We start from the raw sequence: 15,677 nt of genomic DNA on the forward strand, positions 1-15,677 counted from the left end.
GAGAGAATCGCTTGAAATTGGGAGACAGAGGTTGCAGTGAACCAAGATCGCATCCCTGCACTCCAGCCTGGGTAACAGAGTGAGACTCTGTCTCAAAGGAAAAAAAAAAAAATCTCCCAGGGTTTCTGCTAGCACTTTTATGGTTTAACTTTTTACATTTGAATCTTCATCAGTAATTTGTTTTCATGTAAGGTTTGAGGTAGGGATGGAGCCTGGTTTTTCTCCAGAGAGGGTAGCTATTATTATGTCATTCACCCGCCTCAATCATGCTGTTACTCCATCCTTCTTCATGACTAGTACCAGGCATCAACAAAGACAAGCCAACATCACATCTGGTGTTGGTGGTAACCCAGGCCCTTTGCTGGTAAGCGCTGGTAGTCAGTGCTGTTTGGACCCCAGGTTGCCATATACCCTCTGAGCACCCCCTCATTCCAAAGGGCTCAGCATCTATTTAGCAGTAGCTTCCACTTGCTCACTGGGGTTCTGTGTGGGTTCAATTCATCTCCTCAAAGACTGGAACTGTCTTTCCTTGCCAGGGTTTTTCCTGGCCTGTGCCTGTGATAGGCCTTTTATAGGAGTCTCCGATAGCCGAGCTCCACTGTGCGCCAGGTGCTTCCTGAACACGGCCTCTGATCCCCAGGACCCTGTGAGGCAGAGATGCTTCTCCCCATTTACAGTGAGGAAACTGAGTCAGAGAATGAAAGTGGGTCTCTCAAGGTCACACTGCTAAGTGACCCAGGCAGGATTCAAATTCAGGTCCACCTAAATCTGAAGTTGTAAGGCAGGTAAATTTTTTCCTCTAGCTTATCGGGGTCACTGACTGGGACCAAGAATTAAACTGACATAAGACAAACAAGAGAAAAGCATACAAATTTTATTGAGTAATTTTCACATGTACATGGGACCATTCACAAGCAAAATGAAGGCTCAAGAAGCTGTTGGGGCCAAAAGCTTCTATACTTGGTTGGACAGACAGTAGTGAATTGTGAGAATGTGACAAGATAAAGAGGTTTGGGCTAAGGCAGTTCATCGTGGAGAAGTGACCAGGCAGATGAGGGTAAGTTTCATAAGGCTTGTTCACACAGATTCCCCTTGGCCCGGACTCCCTCCCTCTGATGATAAGAATGGCTTCTTGGCTGGGCGCGGTGGTTCACGCTTGTAATCCCAGCACTTTGGGAGGCCGAGGTGGGTGGATCACGAGGTCAGAAGTTCAAGACCAGTCTGGCCAAGATGGTGAAACCCCGTCTCTACTAAAAATACAAAAAAATTAGGCAGGCATGGTGGCAGGTGCCTGTAATCCCAGCTACTCAGGAGGCTGAGGCAGAGAATTGCTTGAACTCAGGAGGCAGAGATTGCAGTGAGCCGAGATCATGCCATTGCACTCCAGCCTGGGCGACAGAGCAAGACTACGTCTTTTAAAAAAAAAAAAAAAAAAAAAAAAAAAAAAAAAAATGGTTTCCTTCCTCCTGGTACAGGGAGGGCACCTTTCCCATGGTAGACTTAACTCCTGCTTTCAGGAAGAAAAAGGGAGGTCAGGGTGTTCTCTTTGCACTTTCTGTTTTTAAGTATCTCTTTTTTTTTTTTTTTTTTTTTGAGACAGAGTCTCACTCTGTTACCCAGGCTGGAGTGCAGAGGTGCGATCTCGGCTCACTGCAAGCTCCGCCTCCTGGGTTCACGCCATTCTCCTGCCTCAGCCTCCCGAGTAGCTGGGACTACAGGCGCCCGCCACCACACCCGGCTACTTTTTATATTTTTAGTAGAGAAGGGGTTTCACCGTGTGAGCCAGGATGGTCTTGATCTCCTGACCTCATGATCCACCCGCCTCGGCCTCCCAAACCGCTGGGATTACAAGTGTGAGCCACGGCGCCCGGCCAGTATCTCTTTTTTTTTTTTTTTTTTTTTTTTTTTGAGACAGAGTCTCACTCTGTCGCCCAGGCTGGAGTGCAGTGGCGCGATCTCGGCTCACTGCAAGCTCCGCCTCCCAGGTTCACCCCATTCTTCTGCCTCAGCCTCCCGAGTAGCTGGGACTACAGGTGCCTGCCACCATGCCTGGTTAATTTTTTGTATTTTTAGTAGAGACGGGGTTTCACCCTGTTAGCCAGGATGGTCTGGATCTCCTGACCTCATGATCTGCCTGCCTCAGCCTCCCAAAGTGCTGGGATTACAGGCATTTTTAAGTATCTTTAACTCAAAATAATCACTATGCCAAAGCAGCGTATTTTGGTGTGAAATGCTCTGAGCCCCATGACAACCATGGCTGCTTCCACCCTGCCTACCAGCCTCTAATAAAAACCTGAGCTAACAGGGAGTGGGCACTTGCTAGTGCTCAAAGAGCCTCACATATGTTCTGTTACCTGTGTCAAGGGTAGGGGCTATCAATTGCACTTTACAGACCAGGAAACGGAGGCATGGAGAGGGTAGGTAGCTTCCACAAGCTCTCAGAGCCAGCAAATGGCAAAGCTGAGACTTGCACTTGGGCAGGCTGACTCCAGAGTCCAAATTCTTACCCACAAAACCAAATTGCCACCTGCCACTATCTAATTACACTTAGTTGTTGATTCCTGAAGTGCAGTCTATTGTTTCCAGAGTTTAAGTGCCATTCGAGAGGAGTTGGAACTGCCCAACATTGAGAAGAAGATCCTGGAATGCAGCGCTGACATCAGTGAGTTGTTCAATGAGCTCATGATGCTGGAGATGCAGCTGGTGGAGCAGCTGGAGGTGAGGCTGGGCCCTGGGCACAAGTGCCAGGATCTGGGGATGCAGCTGCACATCCATAGGTGAACTGCAGCCTTCACGGGCACGCTTCTGCTGGAAAGGTCCAGCATGACTCAGCATGGCAGGCTGCAGCTTTCTTGCTCATCAGTCCTGTGTTTGCTTTTGATACATTTTAATCATTTAGATTGGAAGTGATTCTTGTGGAAAATGAGAGGTGAGCTCATTCTTCTGAAATGTTCCCCCTATCCTGGAAGTCAGTGGGGAGATGTTTTTGATTAGACCCCTGGAGCTATCCAGGGAACTCTAAAGGCAAAGTGGACCCCCACTTGGGGACCAAACAAAGACCCCTCCGCGTTGCAGCCTGCGGTTGCCGCTTCTCAGGCGATGCGAGGAGGCTGCAACTCAGCACTAAGTAGTGGAAATGAAAAGCGCCGCTGTCTGAAATTCATTAGCGGCCAGAGTATGTGTTACAAGGCAGCGGAGGCCAGGAGTCTGAAGTGATGTGATGAATTGAACCTCATTGGATGCTGCTGTGGCTGGGCCAAGTGATAGCACCTAATCAATTCCTCACACGTCAAGTGACACCTCAGACATGGGATAGATTTCCCCATCACATCACAGGGCAGGTGCTCCCTCCCTGCTGGGGAACACAGGCACTGCAAGAAGCAGCGCACAGTGCCAGGGGAGAATGAGGCAGCAGCTCCCAGCCTTTTCAGGCAAGGAGATTGCTTTTCAACATCCAAACGTTTCCCAGAACCCATGTGCCATCCTACTTGTATTACCGGTGACCAGAAAGCCACAAGGGCAATCATGCTTTTCAATGACCCTATTTTTATTCACAAGAACAGCACATGCATGTGTTTGAAAATAGTGCAATGTGCTCACTCTGCAGACAGTCCTTACGTTCCTATAGATTCCACTCCTGCCCACCTTGCAGCCCCTGGAGTCTATGGCAGATGGGGGTGGGGCACTTCCAGAGTGGCAGGCCTGGAAATCACATCTTCCATTGTTCCTTCAATCAACACTAAATCCCATTTGGGCCTTAGGTGCCTTGCTAACCACCACAAAACAGCAACTAACTGAAAGAGATCTGGGGTGACAGCCAGTTGCTACTGAGGGCCTCCTCTCGGCCAGGAACCTTGCAAAGCATTTTGTGTGAAGATTCATTTAACCTCACCACAACTCCACAACACAGGGATTATGCAGGAAACCTATTTCCCAGATGAGGAAGATGAGGCCCAAGGAGGTGAAATGCCTTTCCCAGAGTTACACGCAGTGCTGGAGCTGGGAATACTGACCCAGGCAGTCTAGCTCTTAGCAGCCCACTCCACTTTTTCCCTGGAGGTGATGTACAGATGTCAGAGAAACCCAAAGGAGAGGGAGTTGGCTCTGTGTGTGTGTTCGGCAGGCAGGTAAGGGGAGTAAGACCAGGACAAGTGTTCTGGCAAAGTTCCAGTGACAGCATTAAACATTCAGATGGTGAGGGAGTTAATATGGTTGGAGAACAACTCTAGAGAGAGCAGAGGGGTCAGTTCACAACCATCTGCTCAGGAGGGTCAAGATGGGTGGTCTTTACCCTGAAGGTCTGTGATTAGAGGAGGTGGTTGCTAAATTCTAAGGAGCACCTTTTGCTGTGTGCTGGATGTCTAAATATGCATGTTAACTGTGTTCTTTAACATTTCCAGGAGACTATAAACATGTTTGAAAGGAACATTGTTGACATGGTGGGACTGTTTATCAAAAATGTCCGAAGCCTATATCCTTTCTGTGATGACCTTCCCCCATGGGGAGGTGCTACAGAGCCCCTGGGGTTGTCCTGGCCTCTGGACAAAATAATGTTCCACAGGGTCTGACGAGGGTTCCCGACCCTCAGAACATTGATGGTCTGTTAGAGCTGTGGTTTGGATGCCTAGAGGGACAACATCCAACCTGTTTGCAGGAGGGTCCCAGTATGACTGTTCTCATATGGGTGATGTTCACTGAGAAATGAGCCCCCTGTGTTGCCAGCAAGCACACTCCAGTAACCCAGAGACTAGCGCCAGGAGCCCCATGCAGGAAGGAGAGAAGGGGGTGATGGCAGGGGCCAAGGGTCCGTCCGAGGTGTGGGGCAGGGGTGGGGAGTCGGGGATGGCCCAGGCTTGGGTGCTTGTGGGTGGACGGTGCTGCCAGCCGGAATCTCCGAGCTCGCCTTGGGCCCTTAAAGTCTGTCTCCGGCCCTCTGAGTGAATCAGGGACGCGCTGGGCCTGCTCCTCCCTGGCCTTTGCTTAACTCGGGGCTGCACGATGGCCCAGTGCCGGGACCTGGAGAACCACCACCACGAGAAGCTCCTGGAGATATCTATCAGCACCCTGGAGAAGATTGTCAAGGGCGACCTGGACGAGGACCTGCCTGACGACCTGCGCGCGGTGGGCGGGGCAGGCGAAGCATGGCGGGAAAGGGCGGGATGGAGTTGAACTGGGTGGGGCGGAGCGGAGCTGGGCGAAAGGGGAGGGGAGGGGCCTGACAGACGTGGTCCAACCCAGCTCTGTGGCTGGACTGAGGCCCTGTGAGTAAGCCTGACAACCTCCCAGAGCCTCAGTGTTCTCATCTGCAAAAGGTCACACTAACCTGCTTTACAGGGTTGCTGGCAGATAAAATAGGCTAACAAAGCACCTGGCGGGGCACCCAGTGGGGCCCAGTTAAAGAGAAGCTCATGATAATTAGATGGTTTCAACTTTCCAACAGGTTGGTTTCCAAAAGTTCAATTATGTGGAGGCTTCTGGCACTTTCTAAGAGAAGCAGTTACAGGTAGAGGTTGAAGTCTGAGATTTCCCCTGGAGGTCTTCTTAACCTTAGAGTTTCTATGATGAGTACTGTGGGGGTGTTGGAACCACCATTTCGGATCCCGCACGATGCCGTCCGTTTGCACCAGCACATCCGCTGATGAGAGGTCACAAAATCAACAGGGTCGGCCTGGGGTACCTGGCTGCATCCCTGGGGTCTGCACGCTAAGAAGGCTCTCCCGGATATCTGCGCTGGGGTCCCACAGCAGCATGTTTATGTCTCTGGAGGGAGTGTGGGCATCAAGCTCCCAGGCAGAGATACTGTGTTGTCAGGGCCTGCTTTAGTGCATGCATAATTCACTCCACTGCCAGTTTCTCAGCTTCTCTCTGTCGCAACATCACCACCAAGGCAAGCCACCATCATCCTTGGCCTGGACGGCTTGCCTCTTTACTGTCCTCTTACAGTCTGTCCTCCATGTGGCAGTCAGAGGGACCCTTGAAAACCCAAACCCTATCACTAAACACTTTTACACAACACCTTAGAGTGGCTTTCATGACCCCTAGCGTAAGCTCCTCCCCATAGTCCCCCAGACCCTCGTGGCTGGCCCTGCCCATCTGGGTAATTCCCACCCCCAGACCCCTCACTCCCGATGCTCAGCGGCAGCCTCTGAGCTGTGCCCCAATCACCCAGGCTTGCTCCTTTCAGCTGATGTTCTGCCTGGCGGATATGCTCTTCCTAGGTCCCCATGTACCTGGCTTGTCCTTGTCATTCAGATTTCAGCTTGACTATCAGCTCTTGGGAGAGGCTTTTCATCAACTTCCTGGAAAACCACTGTCTCTGCATCACACACCCCATTTATCAGGTCAGAGCCTTATCACAGTTTCAAACTATCTGAGTGATGTGTATTTGCTGCCGATGTGACTATTCACACTACATATAAGCTCAGGAGGGAGGACAGGGATGGCCTTTTCACCACCATGTACCTCCTCAGTACCAGCAACAGTGTACAATGTGCAGCACAGATGCCAGGCGTCATCTGCAGAATGAGTGTGAGAACATATGCTCACCAAGCCTCCACTCTGCCAGATACGGGGCTAAGTCCTGCAGACACAGAGGACCAGCAGTCCCTGACTTCCACAGCCTCTGTCCTGGGGCCCAAACAGATACCCAAGATAGCAGTGTGGTGAGAGGGTCACCATGACACCAGCCTTCCTCCCTAAGCTGTTAAGTGCAGCTAATTGCTATTGACCAGACGCAAGAAAACACCACCTTCCTTGTGAAGTAAGGCTGTCCCTGAGTGCCCCGTCTGGAATTCCCCAGACAGACCATCTTGGGGTGGGTGGAGATCCCTACCAGCACAGCTTCGATGTCTGTGACACCCAGAAGGCACAGGACTGAAACGTGCTTAATTTCTAAGGACTGGGACACACAGAAAAAGATGAATCCAGAGGCCAACAGCAGAGAAGCAGGCTGGGCTGGCATTTTCAGTGGCCAGCCCTCCCTCTAGCCCAGTTGGCTCCGTCTGGTGCCAGCTGACCACCATTCCTGTGGCTTTACGCCTGCAGTTACAGGAAGAGACTTCCCAGGACCTTATACCATGGCCTAAGTCTCCTTCCATCTAAGCAACAAAAAACGTGGCCTACCCTTCTTAGGAGGAAAAAGTATGCTCTGACTATATGAGTAATACCAACAGCACTTTGAAAGGCTGAGGTGGAAGGATTGCTTGAGCCCTGGAATTTGAGACCAGCCTGGGCAACATAGCGAGACCCCATCTCTACAAATAATAATTTAAAAATTAGGTGATGTGCACCTGGTAGTCCCAGCTACTTGGGAGACTGAGGTTGGAGGATTACTTGAGCCTGGGAGGTCAAGGTGAGCCAAGATTGTGCCACTGCATTCCAGTCTGGGTGACAGAGCAAGACCCTGTCTCAAAAAAAATAAAAAAAATAAAGGAATAATACATCACTGACACTGACTGGGGGCCTCCTGAGGGCCAGCCCTCTGAGAAGCACTGAACTCATGTTTGCTCTTTTAATCTTCACATCAACATGGTAAAGTAGTTACTATTATGGTTCCCTTTTACAGATGAGGAAACTGAGGCACAGAGATGCTGGTAACCTGCCCAAGGACACACAGCTTATAAGAGATAGGGTTGTGATTGGAACCCAGGCAGTTTGATTGAAAGCCTTTGACAAAATGTCTACTGTATAGTAAGATGGGGATGTTCAGAAGAGGGACTAGGGCTGTAGGTGAAAAAAAATCTGGCTTCTGTTACCTAATTGTCAATGAGCATATCTTGATAAGTCACCCTAATGAGGTTATCTCTAAAACTCCGCTCATGCAGTTGAGTGCCTGTTATCAGCTCATGACCTATGTGGGGCCAATCTGTCCCACATCTATTTTCAAGTCCTTCCAGCTTTGAGAGGAAAAGCAGAACGTACATGCTGAGGAGAGAGCCTGGAGCTGGCACTGAGGGAGGGCGTCTGAGTGGGGCTGGTAGCCACAGCTGCCCATTTAGGGAGGTGGGGAGGTCAGAGGTGCTGCCCGGCTGCTTTGAACATCCATGCGGGTGTCCAGCTGCGAGGACAGGGCAAGTGCTCAGGCCCAGGCCATTGGGAGGATGCAAGTCCCCAGGGTCTGCTCAAGTGGCAGTGGGTCTGACCCAAGCCAGCAGTCTCTGGATAGGGAGACTGTCACAAGATTCTGGCTGGCACCAGGAGACGCCGCGCTGGCTTGTCCCTGACCATCAAGCCAAGCTGCTCATTTGTGGCAGAGGGGAATGCAGGGTCATCAGGTGCCCTCTGTGGGTTTGACAAAATGATCTGATCCCACATGCCATGGGGCAGCAAGTCCTCAAGCCACTAGCAGTGTGGTGGTCCTGGGGAGGGGCTGTTCCCTTCTCAAAAGTTACTTTGTTGCTACCCAAAGCAACCTACAGATTCAATGCAATCCCCATCAAAACACCAATGACATTCTTTGCAGAAATAGAAAAAAAAATCCTAAAATTTGGAACCACAAAGGACCCTGAATAGCCAAAGCCATCTTGAGCAAAAAGAACAATGCTGGAGGCATCACATTACCAGACTTCAAAATATACTACAAAGCGATATTAACCAAAACAGCATGGTACTGGCATAAAACAGACATATTTTTCTCCAAGAAAACACCAAATGGTAGATGACACCATGGCAGCAGGAGGGTCCAGAGGCCTGGAATGGGAAACCATGGAAGCTTTGCCAGCAGCTTCTGGGGCTAGGATTGTGGCCATAGTCAGGGCAGGGGCCGAGGCTGCAGGGAGCTCTCAGAGGCAAGGCCCAGGCCAAGGAGTGGATGCCTGTCACCAAGCTGGGCTGCCTGGTCAAGGACATGAAGATCAAGTCCCTAGAGGAGATCTATCTCTTCTCCCTGCCCATCAAGTAGTCTGAGATCATTGACTTTTTCCTGGGGGCATCTCTTAAGGATGAGGTTTTAAAGATTATGCCAGTGCAGAAGCAGACCTGCCCCAGCCAGTGCAGCAGGTTCAAGGCGTTTGTTGCTATCAGGGATTACAATGGCCACGTCAGTCTGGGTGTTATGTGCTCCAAGGAAGCAGCCACTGCTGTCAGAGGGATCATCATCCTGGCTACGCTCTCCATTGTCCCGTGCAGAGAGGCTACTGGGGGACCAAGATCGTAAGCCCCACACTGTCCCTTGCAAGGTGACAGGCTGCTGCAGCTCCGTGCTGCTGTACCTTATCCCTGCACACAGAGGCACTGGCATCCTCTTGGCCTCTGTGCCCAAGAAGATGCTGCTCATGTCCGGTATTGACAACCACTACACCTCAGCCAGGAGCCGCACTGCCACTCTGGGCAACTTTGCCAAGGCCACCTTTGATGCCATCTCTAAGACCTATAGCTACCTGCCCCCTGACCTCTGGGAGGAGACTGTATTCACCAAGTCTTCCTCTCAGGAATTCACTGACCATTTTGTCAAGACCCACACTCTCTGTGTGAAAGACCCAGGCTGCAGCTGTGGCTGCAACACAGGGTTGGTTTTGTTTTGTTTTGTTTTGTTTTGAGATGGGGCCTTGCTCTGTAACCCAGGCTGGAATGCAGTGGTGCGATCCTGGCTCACTGCAACCTCCGCTACCTGGGTTCACATGATCCTCCTGCCTCAGCCTCCCGAGTAGCTGGGACTACAGGCGCATGCCACCATGCCTGGTTAATTTTTTGTATTTTTAGTAGAGACACGGTTTCACCAGTGTTGGCCAGGCTGCTCCCAAACTCCTGACCTCAGGTGATCTGCCCACCTTGCCTTCCCAAAGTAACACAGGGTTTTTATACAAGAAAAATAAAGTGAATTAAGTCTGTTTAAAACAAACAAAGAAACAAAAAAACATATACATAAATCAATGAAACAGAATAGAGAACTCAGAAATTAATCTATATATTTACAGCCGACTGATTTTTGACAAAAGCACCAGGAACACTCACTGGGAAAAAGACAGTCTCTTCAATAAATTGTGCTGGGAAAACTGGATATCCATATGCAGAAGAATGAAACTAGATCCCCACCTCTCACCCTATACAAAAATCAACTAAACATGTAAGACCTGAAACTGGCCGGGCACAGTGGCTCATGCCTGTAATCCGAGCACTTTGGGAGGCCGAGACAGGCAGATCACTTGAGCTCATGAGTTTGAGACCAGCCTGGGCAACATGGCAAAGCCCCAACTCTCTTTAAAAAATACAAAAATTAGCTGGGCATGGTGGTATGTGCCTATAGTCCCGGCTACTCAGGACGCTGAGGTGGGAGGATGGCTTGAGCCCAGGAGGCGGAGGTTGTAGTGAGCTGAAATTGCACCACTGCACTCCAGCCTGAGCGACAGAGCCAGACTTTGTCTCAGGAAAAAAAAAAAGAAAGAAAGAAAGAAAGAAAAAAAAAAAAAGACCTGAAACTATAAAATGACCAGAAGAAAACAGGAGAAATGCTTTAGGACATTGGACTGGGAAAAAAATTTATGAATAAGACCTCAAGAGCACAGACAGCAAAAGCAAAAATAAATGAACGGGAATATATCAAACTATAAATCTTCTGCACAGCAAATGAAACAACAGAGTGCAAAGACACCCTACACAATGAGAGAGAATATTTGCAAACTACTTATCTGACAAGGGTATTAATCCAGAATATACAAGGAACTCTAACATCTCAACAGCAAAAAAACAAACAATTCAATTAAAAACATCTGAACAGATGTTTCTCAAAAGAAGACATACAAATGGCCAACAAATACATTGAAGAATCTTCAGCATCACTAGCTATCAGGGAAATGCAAATGAGAACCAGAATGAGGCATCGTCTCACCCCACTTAGGATGATAATTATCAAAAAGACAAAAAGTAACAAACGCTGGTAAGGATCCAAAGAAAAAGGAACTCTTATATACTGTTAGTAAGGATGTAAACTAGGACAGCCACTAGGGAGAACACTGTGGAGGGCCCTCAGAAACTACAAACAGAACTATCATACGATCCAGCAGTCTCATTACTGAGCATTTATCCAAAGGAAAGGAAATCACTATATTGCAAAGATATCTGAACCCATGTTTACTGCAGCACTGTTTGCAATAGCAAGATACATAATCCACCTAGGTGTCCAACAACAGATGACTGGATAAAGAAAATGTGGTACATATACACAATGGAATACTATTCAGCCATAAAAAAGAATGAAATCATGTCATTCATGGCAACATGGATGGAACTGGAGAACATTATGTTAAGTGAAATAAGCCAGGAACAGAATGTTAAACACCTCATATTCTCATTCATATGCTGAAGCTAAAAAAGTTGATCTCATAGAAGTAAAAAGAAGAACAGAGGCTTCTAGAGACTGGGAAGGGTAGGGGGATGAAGGAATAGGGACAGATTTGTTAAAGGATATACCAAATTACAGCTAGATAGGAGGAATAAGTTCTAGTGTTCTTTTTTTTTTTTGGGACAGAGTCTCGTTCTGTCGCCCAGGCTGGAGTGCAGTGGCCGGATCTCAGCTCACTGCAAGCTCCGCTTCCCGGGTACAGGCCATTCTCCTGCCTCAGCCTCCTGAGTAGCTGGGACTACAGGCGCCCGCCACCTCGCCCGGCTAGTTTTTTTTTTTTTTTTTTTTTGTACTTTTTTAGTAGAGACGGGGTTTCACCGTGTTAGCCAAGATGGTCTCGATCTCCTGACCTCGTGATCCGCCCATCTCGGCCTCCCAAAGTGCTGGGATTACAGGCTTGAGCCACCGCGCCCAGCCAGTTCTTGTGTTCTATACCACTATAGGATGACTATAGTTGACAATAATGTATTATAGTTTCAAATAGCTAGAAGTAGGATATGGAATGTTCTCAACACAAAGAAATGATAAATGTTTGAGACAGATATGCTAATACCCTGATCTGATCACTATATATGGTAAGTGTGGAAACATCAGTATGTACCCCATCAATATGAACAATTATTAGTCAATTTTTTTTAATGCCATTTTTTTTTTTTTCTGAGGTGGAGTTTCACTTTTGCTGCCCAGGCTGGAGTGCAAGGGTGCGATCTTGACTCACTGCAACCTTGGCCTCCTGGGTTCAAGTTATCCTCCTGCCTTAGCCTCCCGAGTAGCTGGGATTACAGGTGTCCACCATCACACCCAGCTAATTTTTGTATTTTTAGTAGAGATGGGGTTTCACCATATTGGCCAGGCTAGTCTTGAACTCCTGACTTCAGGTGATCTGCCCACCTCAGCCTCCCAAAGTGCTGGGATTACAGGCATAAGCCACTGCGCCTGGCCAATGCCAACACTGTTTAAACAAAGAAGTTGCTTTGAAAGAAGTGTGTCTTTACAGCCACAAGGACCACAGAGCAGGGCAACAGCTCAAAAAAGATTCAGGAATACCTGTTTGCACAGTCCCTGCCTCCACCCTAGGCTTTCAACTTGCAGAAACTGGAGAGGGATGTGGAATATTCCACCCATAAAAACTATTCTAAGAGGGAAAATTGAAGTAGCCACCACTCTAGGCCACCCAAAGTCCAGAAACAACTTGTAACTTACATCTCAAAATAATTCCCTTAAACCCAGTTTCCTTTTGTTTGCATTTTACAAATGTCACACTGTTTTTCATAACCAATTCTAATCATGTATCCTTCTACGCAGACTTCAGTTTCTGTTGCTTCTCACAGCTTTTGCAGCTGTTTTCTACATATTCAAACTCTGAGGGGGATGATTTCTCTGCCTGGCTGAAAGCTCCACTGTGACCCACTTTTTAGAATGAAGGATGGAAACCTTTTCGTGATGGGTTGACACTGTGGTTGTAGTTATCTCTAAAATAACCAGAACACTCATTTCTAAGCACACTGCCAACGCTCACCGAAAACAGGCTTTACACACCTTTGAACCATTCCCAGAGCCTGGCCTGGGACCTTGTACACACATGGAAAGAACTTAATGATTTCATGACATTTCTCCCTTGTGACTGTGCTAATTGGTCCCCCAGACACCCCATTCCACATATCAGCTAACCTGGCTTTTCCCACTGGGATTCTGTGGAAAATCAGCATCCCACAAGACCATTAACAGGCATTACTCTGAAGTCTGTGGCCAAAAAAGTTGAAAAACCAAGAGAGACAAAGCTTAAAGGGTTTATTTTCCACAGGACTTTGTAGAGCCTCTGGAATACTTTGTGCTCTGCAAATCTTCAGGAGGGGCCTAGAGGGTGCTGGCTTTCCCAAATGTGTTTGACCAAAGAATACTTTTTTTGGTAGAAATATTAACATCTTAAGATTCCACAGAACATGTTTTAGAGACCATTAAGTTAACTGCCACTACAGGAAAGAACAAAAAGTGTACACTCCACTTGCAAGTCCTCCCTGCAATACAGAGCATTCACATGCTCTTCCTTACCAAACGCCTCTGCTTCAAGGTGGAAGCAACTGCTTACTGAGTGCTCCGGTGGCCTTGCCCTGCTCTGGGCATTTCAACCATCCCAGGCAACAATAGCCACAGTGTCAACACTTGGAACCAGTGAGGCCTATTAGAGGGTGGGTTTCTAACAACTTTTTACAAGACGGCAAAGTCAGGAACAAGAGAAGGCAGAAGGAGACCCCAGATGGAATCCATCGTTTGGTTTTGTTGACATGAGTGGCAGTGGAGAGACAACTGTGGGGTGAACACCCATCAGTTTATAGGGCCTGCTGTCTTCAAGGCAGCCTCAAGACCCTCAGCCAGTCTCATGCTTCCATCCAGCAGGCAGAGGTTTTGGGCAGGTCAGACTTGAGAGTAACTGAGAGAGAAGCATTGTGAGAACAGATGTCCTGGGTGAGGTGCACCCTGGGCAGCCATCTGCCTTCACCCTGGAGGAAACATGCCTCCAGCAGGGACTACAAAGTAACACCCTGGTTGGTCCTTTCCCCTCAACACCTGCCCTGTGCAGTTGGGGAGGCAGCTGTCACAGATGAATTCACAGATGAATCGGCAGAGTGCGCTGATACAAAGGTGAGCTCTGCTCTGAGTGTGGCCTGCACAGCCAGGGGACTTCGAAATGCTCCTTTTCTATTCAGCTCTCTTTGTGTTCAGGGTGTAATGACACACATGTTCTCATTGGATTCTTTTCACTCACCAGCTTTTTGTCGATAAAGATACGATTGTTAATGCTGTCGGGGCATCGCACGACATCCACCTCCTGAAGATTGACAATCGAGAAGGTGAGCTGGTGACCAGAATCGACTCCTGGTGTACACATTTAGTAGACAAGGTGAGTCAATGCCAAGCCATCCTAGCAGGTTGGACAAATTTTTCTAGCTGACATGGAAATCCTCCCTAGGTAGTGGATAGAATTCTCATTAAGGAATGAAATGAAAGAAGAAATAAAATTAAGGATTATAGAACTCCACACTGAAGACAAGGTTGCCCAGAGACTTTAAAACCCATGGGCTTCGGCCAGGCACGGTGGCTCACGCCTGTAATCTCAGCACTTTGGGAGGCCGAGGCAGGCAGATCGCGAGGTCAGGAGATCAAGAACATCCTGGCTAACACGGTGAAACCCCGTCTCTACTAAAAATACAAAAAATTAGCTATGGTGGCGGGCACCTATAGTCCCAGCTACTTGGGAGGCTGAGGCAGGAGAATGGTGTGAACCTGGGAGGTGGAGCTTGCAGTGAGCCAAGGTCATGCCACTGCACTCCAGCCTGGGTGACAAAGTGAGACTCCATCTAAAAAAAAAAAAAACACACACACACAAAACCCATGGGCTTCATCATTTTCCTAACTCCTACTTCAAATACACAGAGATCAGCAGAACCTGGGGAGGCACCGAAGCAAATGAGGAGGTTTGCAGATCTCAAGGAACTATTTTCCCCTTCCCTCAAACTGGACTCAGTGAAAGATATTAACCAATGATCTGATGTAAGGAATCGGGCTTTGGTTTCCCTCCTCAGATTCACAAGGATGAGATCGTGAGGAACCGCAAGCGCGTGAAGGAGATCAATCAGTACATCGACCACATGCAGAGCGAACTGGACAACCTGGAATATGGCGACATCCTAGACTAGATGAGTGTCAGCCACAGGAGCTTCTTCAAAACATAGCACCAGCCCCAACCAAGAGAAGGAAGTGCACATGCCTCACCGAGCACCTCGGGAGAGTTGCTAGGCATCTCTCCACTACGATCCCCCACACCATTCTTGCCCCACCCCTGGAAAAACTTCCAAAAGTAGAGAAAATAAAGGACTCATGTCACATTTCCCCTATTCATTAAAAAAAAAAATTAAAAAATCAGTTGGGCACTGTGGCTCACGCCTGTAATCCCAGCACTGTGGGAGGCCGAGGCATGCAGATCACGAGGTCAGGAGTTCAAGACCAGCCTGACCAACATGGTGAAACCTCATCTCTACTAAAAATACAAAAATTAGCTGGACATGGTAGCGTGTGCCTGTAGTCCCAGCTACTCAGGAGGCTGAGACAGGACAATCTCTTGAACCTGGGAGGTGGAGGTTTCAGTGAGCCAAGATGGCATCACCGCACTCCAGCCTGGGCGGCAGAGCGAGACTTTGTCTCAAAAAAAAAAAAGAAAAAAAAAAAAAAAAGTCAGAATTCATGTTCATGTAGGAACAAGAGAAAGAGTTTGAGATGAACAGCCGGTCCCAGGCCAGCTGACAGAGTGACTCCCAGGGGCACTGCCATCAGCTAGACT

At 48.5% G+C, this 15,677-nt stretch overlaps 1 protein-coding gene across 1 annotated transcript in view; it reads left to right on the plus strand.

Moving 5' to 3' along the window:
* Nucleotides 1–15,239, plus strand: part of DRC3 (dynein regulatory complex subunit 3) — a 48,341-nt gene extending 33,102 nt beyond the window's left edge. Inside the window, exons 9-13 of the mRNA XM_010367642.2 lie at nt 2,587–2,718; nt 4,401–4,471; nt 4,998–5,121; nt 14,109–14,240; nt 14,923–15,239. Coding sequence (XP_010365944.2) covers nt 2,587–2,718; nt 4,401–4,471; nt 4,998–5,121; nt 14,109–14,240; nt 14,923–15,036 — 573 coding nt within the window. The 3' untranslated portion in view covers nt 15,037–15,239. The remainder of the gene's footprint in view (nt 1–2,586; nt 2,719–4,400; nt 4,472–4,997; nt 5,122–14,108; nt 14,241–14,922) is intronic.
* The last annotated feature ends 438 nt before the right edge of the window (nt 15,240–15,677 follow it).

This window comes from Rhinopithecus roxellana, chromosome 19 (genome assembly GCF_007565055.1).
Source record: "Rhinopithecus roxellana isolate Shanxi Qingling chromosome 19, ASM756505v1, whole genome shotgun sequence".
NCBI lineage: Eukaryota > Metazoa > Chordata > Mammalia > Primates > Cercopithecidae > Rhinopithecus > Rhinopithecus roxellana.